Consider the following 12734-nt stretch of genomic DNA (forward strand, 5'->3'; position numbering starts at 1 on the left):
TCGGTAGGAAACTGGTGTTAAGCTTTCATGTAGGTACACGAGTGAGAATGATCTCAGGGAGAAAGGGAGACAGATGGGAGAATGGATTGTATTGAATCGTGTTGAGCAAGCAAAGACTAACATGAAAAACTTTATAAAGGTTTCCATGAGATTTAGACGAACTAGATCATGTTTGACCAAGGCCAAATAGTCAGTTGAAAAATGATTGCAAAAATTCACATAAGGCTTTCCATATATACTCCCCATACAGAGAGTAGCTGTCAATAGAACTTTGATGTTTATTAGTCATGCAGTTGAAAATTGGATTGATGTTTTCCTATCCTGCCCTGCCTCACCTGCTTAATTTGTAACTTGATGCCACCATGCCAATCTCATATCTGCCATTGCTTATGTAATAATTAAATTTGTTGGTGCAACATCACACAACATAGGCCTTTTTTGCAATTGCTCACCAATAAGCAATGCCAATACCTCAAGATTTCTTCGTTCGCTCATCCTCTCATCTTATTGGAACAGCAATCAGGAAACTGTTTCTTCATGCAAATAGATATATCTTGACAACTTTTCTCCACAGCATTTTTCATCGTCTTACAAGATATCGCAACTCATACTCATGGACAATAGCACGCCAAGACTCAAAATCTGCCAGGGCCAGTTACTATAAAAGTGGATACATAGCAGCATCGAGAGTCGAGACGCGAAGAGAGTATCAAATCGCGTACTCCGGATTCATCTAGTTGACACGATCAACTCCAGACTTCCTCCAATCTGTAGTCTTCGGATCTCAACTCTAGATTTTGGTTCATTAAACCATACCTCCGATACCTCACATCATAACACTTTCACTTTTCGCGAACTATCGCATTATAAGATCATTCACTTCCCGATTATTTACATAAAATCACGTTACTTGAGGTCTTCTTGGCCTCCCCCTGTCAACTCGTGAGACAATCAGAAAATTGGTTTCGAACAAATTTTCAATTTATTATCATGCGTTGGATATCCAGTTTCAAAACCTGCTTGTCCAAGAGGTAGCATATCGCCGTGATATACGATAAAATTGATTTTCGAGCGAAATCGTATTGAAGATGTCGGGAGTCAATGGGGGCAGCGCATCGCGCTCCACCAGTAGCATTCGTGGTTATCCCATACTTATTGATCTCACAGACGATAGTGATGAAGATAAGAAGCGCAATGGGAATCGTAGTGAGGAGCGTCAAGAGAAATCCAAAGAGATTCCCACGCAGAACCCGAGAGAGATACCCAAGGAGAAAAGTAACAAGTCTTTCATTGACTTGTGTTCATCGTCTGATGATGAACCTTCTGCGCCGCTAACATCAAAGGCGAAGGCGAAGTCAACCAAATTGTCAGCCAGTAGTTCAGCAACATCGACAGAAAAGCTGCCAATAAAGACACAAAAGTATAAGACTGGGGGAACATATAGCCTTTCATCGGACGGTGAATCTGATGATGAATTCCATAAAAATCTATCAGAATCAATTTCAAAGCAGAATAGCGGTGAGCGTAGCAACGATTTTATAAATAGAAGGTCGCATTCGGGCTTGAAGTCTAATGGAGCAAGGGATGCAGGTAACGTTTCTTCTCCACGACAAGACACTGGCCGCACTGCCCGCAAGACAGTGGTCTCACATCGAAAGTCTAACTCAGGATCAGTTGGTCCAGTTGGCTCCGATTTAAATCGAAATAACAACACTTCTTCGCCCAGCTCAATTGGATCAACGCCGGCAGCATCGAAACGTTTTAGATTTGCAACAAAGCCATCAGTCACTTCCAATCTTTCCCACGTTGTGGGCCAGCAGTCAAGTCCAAAAGCTAGTGCGCAGCCAGCATCCGATCTCTCGAAGATGGATTCAAAGACTGCCAAGGAAATTAGCACAGAAAGGCTCCCATTCAGCAACGCTGTTGCACCGCTCCCTTCGGACACTTCGTCTCTGAGGAACGACCCTGCTACAAGTAGTGTTCCTACCAGACTGGTGCCTAAAAGAGTTTCAGCGACGATCAGGCAATACTCTAGATCGCCCGAGATCAAAGAATCTCCACTTTCTACGAGAACGTCCACATCAAGAATGTCAGACAAACAAAATCAAAATGACAATGATGAATTTGTAATTCAAAACGATTTTGCAGCTCAGAAGGAACTTGAGTCGCGAAAGGCTGCAGGGCACTTGCGGGGATCGCGGACGAGAGGAGCAACTGGGTCTTCTGAATCAACAGCAAATCGAGACAAGAGCCCCAGCTCATTTATAACAAATGATCTCTCTGAGCCTAATCTTAAAGTCAAGGGAAGAGATATGGATAATGGTGCTGATATTCATAAAATCCGAAAGGGTCCTTATCAAAAGAAGGGGAATCATGGCGGTGCAAGACGCGGGCCAGCTTGGGAAAAACAGAAGATCGAAAGAGAGAGCGCTCAAAATACCGACGAAGAAGCTGTAGATAACGACATTGATGATGGTGACGATGATTTTCGATCAATACTACAGAAGAGAATGACAAGAGGTAAAACATCAAGCAACGTAACTTCGAGGCCTGCATCTACCCGCTCTAACTCACCTTCTCTCAGAGTGCAAGAAGGGGAGAGACGTGGACGATTGGCATCATCTATCCCGAGATCAAGAGGAAAGTCCCCAGTCCTAGATGCATCGTCTGACGTGGTATCGCGAGAGTTGTCCGCAAAGGAGATCAAAGCAAGTTTGGTAAAACTAGGGGAGATAGGAATGGAAGATTGGGGATTCAGCCTTGAGCGTCACTTGGAGAAACTACAATTGCGGCCCCTTGCAGCGTCAAATATATCTTTACATGACGATGAAGAGAATCCTTTTGCATCTTTCACGGCGCAAGACGAAACTTTTGATGATGCTATCGATCTAATCACACGAGTATGTTCTAATGAAATCATGTAATTCATTATTTGCTAACCGTAACAGACATCCAAGAAAGCGAAAACTTCAAATTATGTATGCCCACAGATAATGGGAGATGGTGACGTAAAGCGAACGCCGAGCTACACTCATCACATCAATGTCACACGAAATCATATAACAGGAGATGATGATATCCTGCGGTATGTTCCATTGGTTGTTCAGAATGAAGAGAAAGCTATGAATAAATTCGAAAGGGAATTGAATACAGCGTACACAGAAAGGCTTGATAACCCAAGAGTAAAAGAACAAATAACCCAAATAAATAGGCGAGTGGTTGTCGCATTAAGCAACATAGGATTCGACAACAATTGTGATATGGACACGCTCGTTCAATACTTTTTGGGACATCAGTCTGATAAAATACCGTATCCTACCAGAGAGAAACAATTGGTCCTAAAAACACTTGGTGGCCCTCTATCTGGCCACTTATTGAAGAGAATGGCTATGGTCGCTGAGGTATTGGCTGAATACTTTAAGGTTGATCTGGAAACTGTGGTCCTGTCTCAATCCCAGTTCAAAGCTTACATTGAGAGATCAACTTCTGAGTTGCACAAACGATCTGACGAACCATCAGCTCGATTAGAGACAACGGCCCAATTTACCTGTTTAATATGCCAAGGTGCTGCATGCACAACGCATGGTGAGTATAATTATCAAAGGATACATAAGGACATCCCTAGTGAAGAGAATTCCTCCGAGATCGGTTCTCCTCAGCAATCATACTTCAATAAGTCTGATTACGAGTATGCGTGGGAAAAATCTATCATGCATTTGCCAGATGTCTTACGGAAACACAATGGCCGAGACCATGGTGATGAGGATTGGCATCCGGAGCTTTGGAACACAGAAAAAGACATTGTCGAGGCATGTAATGATGAATGTTACAGTGGATGGAAAGACTGGGCAAACTATTCTTGGACCGAAGAGGAAGAAAATGAGTTGAAAGACGCACTTATAATCAAACCCAGTAGACCATGCGTTCTTGTGGAGATTCTCGAAAAGCCCTGCTGGCAGATTTATTCCAAGATTCTAGAGCTTGAAGACAAAGCCCCTTTGAGCAGAAGTAAGAGTCACCAGCCGAGCGAACGAGTAGAGTGGTACAATCCCAAAGCTGTACCTCGCAATCGTGGCCTCAAACCGGGTTGGCAAGATAGCACCATGGCACACTTACACGAACTGCGCTCCCAACCTGTTCCTTGCGTACACGAAGGGCCCTGTAGTCGGGAGATGAAATGCTATTGCGCTCTCAACAATCTTCTCTGCGAACAATTCTGCGGTTGTTCAGATCGTTGTGAACGACGATTTGCCGGTTGTTCTTGTCATTCGACGGGTCTTGCTTGCGCCTCTGATACATGCATATGCTTTCAAATGAACCGCGAATGCGGCGATCAATGCAATACCTGTGGAGCAATTCCTCGGATTCGACCGCAGAGCCGTCATAAGAACGAACTTTTCCAGTATGGTTGTCAAAATATAGCCTTGCAAAGGGGCGTGAATAAGAAATTGATTCTCGGAAAATCTCCAATCGAAGGAGCTGGCTTTGGACTTTTCACTGCAGAACCTGTCAAGAAAGGGGATTTCCTAAGCGAATATACAGGAGAATTGATTTCTGATAACGAAGCCGAACGCAGAGGAGTGGAATACAATGCAAAGTTCATGAGTTTTCTATTTAACTTGAATAAAGAATGGACGATAGATGCTATGCGGATGGGCAATAAAACGAGATTCATAAACCATGCGGGATCAGAAGCCGACGGGATGAACTGCGCTGCAAGGATTCTATTGGTTAATGGAGAGCATAGAATTGCGTTCCGGGCGACTCGAGATATTCTCATTGGGGAGGAATTACTTTTCGACTACGGTCGCAATTTTGCGGAGCTATACGGTTTGAATAAGAAAAGTGCAAAGGGAAAAGGAAAATTGCCCAAGACGAATAAAGCCACGTTGAATAGACTGGGTGGAAATAGCGGTAAAGGAACGGTGCCGGGAACAGTAGCAGCGAAGAGAAAGGGCTGGCAGAAAGGAAGACCGAGAAAGGCGAGTAAAAAGGCGAAGGTTCTAGAATATGATGTTGCGGGACCATCGAATGCTGTATATCCCGGTGAGGAAGAGGCTGGTCATGGCGATGAGATGATGATGGATTCTACTCGCAATCTCAATGACAACGACAACATGATACAAGATAGTGATGCGGAAGACGAGATGTTGCGTGGTCAAGGTTCAGATATCGAGATGGGCGATGCGGACGAGGAAGGAAATGAAAATGAAAATGAAAATGAAAATGAGAACGAAGATGAGGACGAAGAAGCAGCAGACTTTGCGGTGAGAAGAACAGCTCGTCGGGCAAAGATTCCTTTGAGGTATACGCGATGAAGAAGGGAACAAGAATTGTATCGCGGAAGGAAGAGATCTTGGTATATAGCTCTCGTGCTTTTTTTCCTTCTTTTCTTTTTGCGTCACTTTCGGTGTATTCATATTGAAGTGTGTATAGTATCACATTGGTGAGGTAGCTGCATGATGGGCTTGGGGGGTGGTGGTTGGTTATTGAGAAGGGTGGGCGGATGGATTCAGAGCAGTTAAGTACATAGGTACATACATACATAATGAAACGAAGTTTGTATCTGATGCGATCCTTCTAGTTTACTTTGTGTGGCAGTGAGCTGGAAAGTTCACTGGCGTGGTGCAGAGCAAAAATCCAGAGTTCACAGAAGGGGCTAAAATATTGATGAATTGTCATGATAACATTGGATCATCTAATAACTACTTAACAAACTGAACAGAGATATATACAAGCTAACCCAAAAATGTAGCTACGACATTAGCAAACTCCTCTGGCTTTTCAACCATCGGTAAATGTCCCGCTCCTTCAATAACCTTACACTCAACACCCTTTCCATAATTACCTGCCATCTCTTTCATTGTCTTGGGTAAAACGCCATCACTACCACCAACTACAAATAAGGCCTTCTCAACCTCTGGATTCTTCATCTCTTCTCTAATATCATATTGATAAAGAGCCTTTACACCTTTCTGGAAACCCTCAAAACTATTTTCCTCGACCTGTTTCTTCACATCCTCAAATCTTTTCTTCAATACTTCATTCTCGTAATTTTCTGCTACAAACCATCTGCGAGTTGTAACCTCGGCCAATTCTGAGCCTACAATCTGTTCATCGTTGGACGATTTGGCAGATTCGGCGGCAGACATGGCGATGCGCTCATCCCATGCTTTGGGGTTGGAAGGAGGAGCATAGGCATTTGTATCGCAGGATATAAAAGCATTAACACGATTGGGGTATTTGAGTGCAGTGTTGAGAACGGTGACACCACCGAGTGAGACACCGATTAGACAAGCTGCTTTGGGAACACGCAGAGTATCTAAGATGTGGATGATGTCGGAAGCGAGAAGATCGACGGTTACGGGTAAAGAGCCGGCGTTGGATGTGCGTCCACGGGAGTTGTAGCGGAGAATGCGGTAATTTTTGCCAGTTGGTGAGGCAAGGAATGCTTGAATGAAAGGTGTCCAGATTGAATAGTTTACGAGGATGGAATTGCTGAGGATGATAAGGGGAGCAGCTGGGTCAGAAGATCCTTCGAGTCGGTATGCAAGATCGACTCCATCTTTTGTTGTTATGTAGGACTCGATGGCCCCCCCTTCAGCAATCGTATTTGGTCCAGTGCTTGTTTTCCCGTCAATCGATTTCCAATTCGTCGAATAGGATCTTGAAAAGTTAGAGATATCTCGGGGTGCGGCGCCGAATGTATAATATAAATTATATTGCCTAGAATTAAAGGAATTCAAAGCGGTCGATGTGAGTTTCTTGGCCCATTCTGTAGAACCAACGGCTTTAAATGCATCCCCAAATGCATCGTTTTTAGGAGCGAATTCAGTGACATTCAAATACTCCTTTCCTTCCTTGCCTCCCAAGATACTGCTTGTAACAAAGCGCCTTGTACGTCTCCAACCTGGAATCTTCGCAATCATTGATAAATGTTCTTCTTCCATCCACTTATTGAATTCCTCATCAAATTCCTCCTTGACTTCTGCCGTAGAAGTCACCACGTAATTGCCCTCATCATACCCCACTTCCTCCACTTTCTTATATCCGTCAATTTCCTTGCCACTAATGTAATCATACAATTTCCTGTCCACCTTAATCTGCGCCATTGTTTCCTTTTCTCTATCGGTCTTTACTTCGGGCCCGCGGAGTCGAAGATAGGTATCGGTGTTCATGGCTGCCATATCTGTGACATCGTAAATGGCCATCCATTCTGGATGAGATGGAGAGGCTGGCTTCGCGGAAGACAAGTCGCTTGCGCGGTAGCGAAAACCATTTGTGATGAAGGGAAGACGCAATCGGAGAGGTCCATGTTCATTGTTGTACCAGTCGTGCCATTGAGAATCTGGAAGAGATTCTTGAGGCTGCATGGTAACATACAGGATACCGGGTATGGGTGCCATGGTTGAGTATGCTGTAGTGGGACTGTTTCGAGTCTTCTGTATGAATTGACTTGATTGTAAAATTCAATCGTTGGGATAAGTGAGAGATATCTTGATGAGAGGATTCCTCGAGGTGAATTGCGAATAATTTCGCATAGCGGACGGGACCGAGATGATCAAGGGGGCAGAAGGCTTAACCGTCTCACATGGCCATATCTGCCCCTCCATGTTTGTTCGCCATGAAATATCGTCCCCATATTATTGAGGGGTGGCTCGAGGGTGGTTGAATAGCGGTTAGAAATCCGGTATGTGTTTGACACGGAAACTTCTCCGGCATTTTCCAAGTGAGGGGATTAAATTCATGCCTTAACCTTGGAGGTTTTAAGGCATTAAATAAAAGGTTCATCATGGTTTCTAATTGACATGTGGAAGGAAATATTCGGAATATTTTTTGTAAAATTACATTTCAACAATTTACACTCTACGATACGTCGTGTATACTATGTCACAAATATCATTTATTTCTATCTTCTATATTCTTCAATCATACCAAATGGCATTCATACCAAACCCAGGTTCCGGGATATCAATTCTCGCAACCCTATACAAAAACTCCTCGTGCCATCTATAAATTTCAAATCCACCATCTTGATCGTCTGTCAAAGCCAACCACTCATCACTCCAAGGACAAGGACTAACTGCATTTGAATGACCTCCACTTGTTGGCGTCGGATTCAGACAAATCTGTCTTTCGATATTTCCAGCTGGTCCGAGTTTGAACGCTGCTATGTAACCTGTAACCTTGAAATCGTTCGATCGTGATGTCGCAAAAAGATATTTGCCGCTATGTGATATGAAAACAACATCGGATCGATATAACTTCAGATTCGGAACCCCTATTATGAAATGTTAGTCGCTAAGCGGGAAATCTTCCGTGAACATGAAAGGAAGGAGGAACGCATACCTGGGGGTACCAGAGGATATGTAATGTTTGTGAATACTGGCAGATGAGTTTTCTCATCAATGACATAAACTGCCAGATTATTTCCTGCTTCATTCAAAGCATAAAGATACTTTCCATTTGGGTGTATTTCAACCCATCGAGGATGATCTCCCTTCTTCGGCGCATCTACACTTCCCACCAACTCAAGTAAACCTGTTTGGCTATCTTTTTTATGTGTCCATACTTTGTTCCCCCACATGTCTGCAGAATAAAGATAATTCTCTTCTGCGTCAAATACCATGCCATGTATTGCAGATTCGGGACTATATTCATAATTTTGAATGTTCTCCTTCAATGCGCCATTTTCATCAACAGAGAAAACATTTCCATGGCCAGCGAATTCATAGAATGGATTGCCATAAACATTATAAGGTGCTTTCTTTGATGCTAAGCAGAAAATTGCTCTCGTTCTCGTGTCGGATTTCGATGCGGATGCTATTTGCAAACGCGATTAGAATGTTTTCGCAAAGAATACAGCGACCGAGGAAGTTACATACGGTCATGGGACATAGGATGTGAAGTGGTATGTTGGATTTCCGCAGGGCTTGTGACAGAATGACTTGACCACTTCTTCATTGAAGCTCCATATATGTTTTTCTTCGCATGCTATTCAAGAAGATGTTGGGTCAGCCTACTGGCGCTCATTAGACTCCCACCCGACAGAGATCCCAACTTACATCAAAAGTCATCCAGGAAATTGGCTCATCTTCTGGAATTGGTGTTCTCTTGAGCAATTTCAAAGTTAATGCTTCATCATCAAACTCAATGGTAAAAATTGCACCTGGAGGGGTCCAAGTTCCCACCATCAAATGATGAAGCATTCTTCTCGGTTGTAGAGGGTGAAGTCGGCGAACAAACGAATTTCTGAACATACACGTTACAACCAATGCAAGGCGACCGACCAACTTTGAAATTTAGAATTGGAATCTCGTAACGACTTCTCTCAATTATGAGCTGATGACGGGAACAGACCGTAATATTATCTTGTAGAAATGAAAATTGTTTTGTTATCGAGGCATTCCCGTCATACAACCCCCTGGCTTGCTGTTGGCGGGGCCAAAGCTAGGTTATAGGAGTGCGGGGCGTAATCCGGGGACTTCGCACGGGAAGTTTGGTGCTGGCGGTTAAAGACTTTCCCGGACAGTTCCAAGAGGATAACAGAACTCTACGATATTAGCAAAACTTTCACACTCACACAGACACTTAATCGTAGTAAATGCGGAGGGCGAATTAGATCAATTCAATTATGAAGCTAAGACAGATGGTTTGACATACAGTCTAGTGATCGCGATTCCATTGTCGAATGATTTTTGGACAATTCATGTGGCAAAAGATACTTCCGGTCAAACCCGTGACTTAGCGTTAGCTGTAGCAGCGTTTCCGAAGATCAGTGCCGTGCTATTTTCAATGCTAAACCACATTATTCTGACACTAACAGCCGACTGAACTACCGTCTCAACCATCGCTAGAACTTTGGAGGGGTCACTCGATCACCAATTCTGGAGTAGGCATTGCGGACTACTCCCAAGATGCTTGTTGATTCGTTCCCATCGTTAGGGCGAATATCGTGAGGATACTTGGGGAAATAATCATATATAGGTAGGCCTCTTTCCTCGAGCTAAGTTGTTGTTCATTTCCATCATTAACATCTTCTTTATATTCATCCTTCCATCGCATCCTCCTTTGAGACTATCATTCAAACACTCCATCCACATCTTCCCCAATCAATATCAATATGTCAACCCAGCCAGAAACCACCGGTACCTCCAAGGGATTCGAGAGATTCGACCCAACTTTCACCACCAATGTCATCAAGTCTATCGGTCCCAAGACCGATGCTCGATCAAGACAATTGATGGGCTCTCTCATCCAACACATCCATGACTTCGCAAGAGAGAACGAACTCACAATCGACGAATGGTTGGCCGGTGTCAACTTCGTCAACACTATCGGACAAATTAGTACCCCCACTAGAAATGAAGGTCACAGAATTTCCGATGTTCTCGGACTCGAATCGTGAGTAGCCAAACCCATTACCCCACATTCACATCTAACAATGTTCTTAGTGTCGTCGATGAAATTGCACACTACATCATGACCGAGTCTGGCGAGACCCCTACATCTTCCTCAATTCTCGGTCCATTCTGGAGCCCCAACGCCCCATTCAGACCACTTGGTGGTAGCATCATTCAGGACCCCGTACCTGCAGGTGGACAGACTACTTTGATGCACGGAACCGTTACCGATTTGGTTACTAAGAAGCCAATTCCAAACGCAGTTGTTGACATCTGGCAAGCATCTGCCAACGGAAAATACGATTTCCAAGACCCTGAGAACCAAACCGATAACAACTTGAGAGGAAAGTTCAGAACCGATGAGAACGGACAATATCACTTCTACTGTCTTCACCCAACTGCCTACTCTCTGCCAACAGATGGACCAGCTGGTGTTCTCTTGAAATTGCTTGATCGTCACCCAATGAGACCTGCTCACATTCACTTGATGGTAAGTTACTCCGCATATTTTAATATGATTGGTAAGCTAATGCAGGAACCCGCAGATCTCAAACGAAAACTACAAGCCAGTCACAACTCAAATCTACCCAAATACCGACCCATACCTCATCACCGACACTGTTTTTGCTGTCAAGCCAGATCTCGTCGTTGACTTCAAGCCCCGCCACGGTGACCCCAAGGCAGAATTGGACCTCGAGTACAACATTATCTTGGCACCAAAGGATTTGAAGATGTAAATGATGAAGTTCGGGTTAAAAGGATGAATTAAAATGCTGGATCATAGATGGAATGAAGAATTCTACATGGGACGGGGTGTGGTGTTTGTGTATATAGCCTTGGGTTATCGGCGTTTTATATGTTTACGATTTTATGTTCGAAATGAGAAATCCTCTTTCACCCTTTATATCTATCATGATCTATTCACTTTTGATTTTACTCGCTTTTTAAATATCTTGTGGGGATGTGCAGAATACTTTTGTTATGAATCCCACATAATAAATACATCCAGAAATTTCAGATGTCCGAGACAAGTATCATACATCGACACAAAGTCGTTCGAATAGTGTCATTTGAACTGTGCCCATTCGTTCAGAGAACAAGTTATTTCTTGGGCTAGGAATCAAGACAATAACAGAGAGATATCTCTAACGCTACTATTTGCTGTTACACTGCGGCAGGCTCTCAAAGGGAGGGCAAAGGAAGGGGTTATTAGCTCACTCTGATTCTGAGGGTCACATGAAATAGGGATGGTGAAGCAGCAGGATAGAATTGTATCAGCGTGCTTTTTACAGGTGCTATATATACTATATCGAAGTACTGATTTCATTTAAGGTTTTGGTCAAATTCACTGTTCATTGGATGGATTTACTTTAGGGTCTAAATTTGGTAGTTTATTGCCATGACAGGCTTTTGATATTTTGATTTGGATTTTGCGCTTTCGCTGCGAAGGGGGATCGGTTATTTAGGTGCGAAAATTAAGGGAAAGTTTTCGATTTGGACTCGAGATGACTTGGATCATTCTTGAGCTCTCCTTCGGCTGGTGAATCCAATCGCTCGCACCAAAGAATCGATTCTAGTCCAAATTCCCGCACACAATTGACTTCCACTGAGAGAGCGTAGAAGGCACTCCAAGGTTCCGTCTCCTTCTCGGCGTAGTCAGCTGGCAAAATCAGTGGATTGACCTTGATGATGTTAAATAGTCTCGAGTGATATTTTGGCCTGGGATCTAGTTCGCGAAATTTTGAATGGCTCTCAAGCTCAAAAACGAAATCCTTGCGGATTGGTTGCGTCGAGATCTGATCTCTGGTGAGCTCGGCAAACCAATTGCAATTGATATCGTTGTTCAGGTTCGATACGCAGACCAAATCGAGTGACCATTTAAAAGGAGACCAGACGTGCCTAAAGACGATTCCGGGTTTATTTAGGTCGATTGGTGCTTGTCGAGATAACTCGAAAACCTTGATTCCCTCAACGAATGGGACGTTGTGGGTGTCCGCAATTGCGATGCTTACGAGGAAGCAGATGATGAAGTTCTTCATGATTGATATTGCTTGTTTGAAGATTTTCTGTGGAGATGAGTTGACTGTTTTTGTGGTTTCAATATTTGATATAGTTATTGTTAGTTCTATGTCTTGTTTGATACTGAAGTTTGAATGGGCGAATCAAATGATGGTTAAAGGGGCCCTTCTAATACCCCTAAGAATTCATTTGTTTCGGATCTGTTCTGAGATCTCTGTACAGAGACGATATATCCTTTGTAAGGGACAGGTAGACATGTTTATGAGAATTCATCATATAACCAACCGCATGTATGTGGCTGCACGTGCTCTT

General features: G+C 43.5%; 5 protein-coding genes across 5 annotated transcripts; 2 read left to right on the top strand and 3 right to left on the bottom strand.

The window, feature by feature from the left end:
* Positions 1-1088: 1088 nt before the first annotated feature.
* Positions 1089-5318, top strand: EAE98_002710 (uncharacterized protein; the record flags this gene model as incomplete). The annotated part of the gene is made up of 2 exons (XM_038950330.1): positions 1089-2900; positions 2949-5318. The coding sequence occupies 2 exons, from the start codon at positions 1089-1091 to the stop codon at positions 5316-5318; spliced, it is 4182 nt and encodes a 1393-aa protein (XP_038812859.1).
* A 420-nt stretch (positions 5319-5738) lies between these two features.
* On the bottom strand, positions 5739-7406 carry EAE98_002711 (uncharacterized protein; the record flags this gene model as incomplete). Its single annotated transcript, XM_038950331.1, has 1 exon — positions 5739-7406. One exon carries the CDS (start codon positions 7404-7406, stop codon positions 5739-5741), a length of 1668 nt encoding a protein of 555 aa, XP_038812860.1.
* A 519-nt stretch (positions 7407-7925) lies between these two features.
* On the bottom strand, positions 7926-9209 carry EAE98_002712 (uncharacterized protein; the record flags this gene model as incomplete). The annotated part of the gene is made up of 4 exons (XM_038950332.1): positions 7926-8281; positions 8350-8823; positions 8886-8994; positions 9066-9209. The coding sequence occupies 4 exons, from the start codon at positions 9207-9209 to the stop codon at positions 7926-7928; spliced, it is 1083 nt and encodes a 360-aa protein (XP_038812861.1).
* Positions 9210-10123: 914 nt separating this feature from the next.
* Positions 10124-11140, top strand: EAE98_002713 (uncharacterized protein; the record flags this gene model as incomplete). Its single annotated transcript, XM_038950333.1, has 3 exons — positions 10124-10404; positions 10455-10893; positions 10949-11140. 3 exons carry the CDS (start codon positions 10124-10126, stop codon positions 11138-11140), a joined length of 912 nt encoding a protein of 303 aa, XP_038812862.1.
* Positions 11141-11878: 738 nt separating this feature from the next.
* Positions 11879-12442, bottom strand: EAE98_002714 (uncharacterized protein; the record flags this gene model as incomplete). The annotated part of the gene is made up of 1 exon (XM_038950334.1): positions 11879-12442. One exon carries the CDS (start codon positions 12440-12442, stop codon positions 11879-11881), a length of 564 nt encoding a protein of 187 aa, XP_038812863.1.
* Between the last annotated feature and the right edge of the window lie 292 nt (positions 12443-12734).

This window comes from Botrytis deweyae (assembly GCF_014898535.1).
Source record: "Botrytis deweyae strain B1 chromosome Unknown BDEW_005, whole genome shotgun sequence".
NCBI classification, from domain to species: Eukaryota; Fungi; Ascomycota; class Leotiomycetes; order Helotiales; family Sclerotiniaceae; genus Botrytis; species Botrytis deweyae.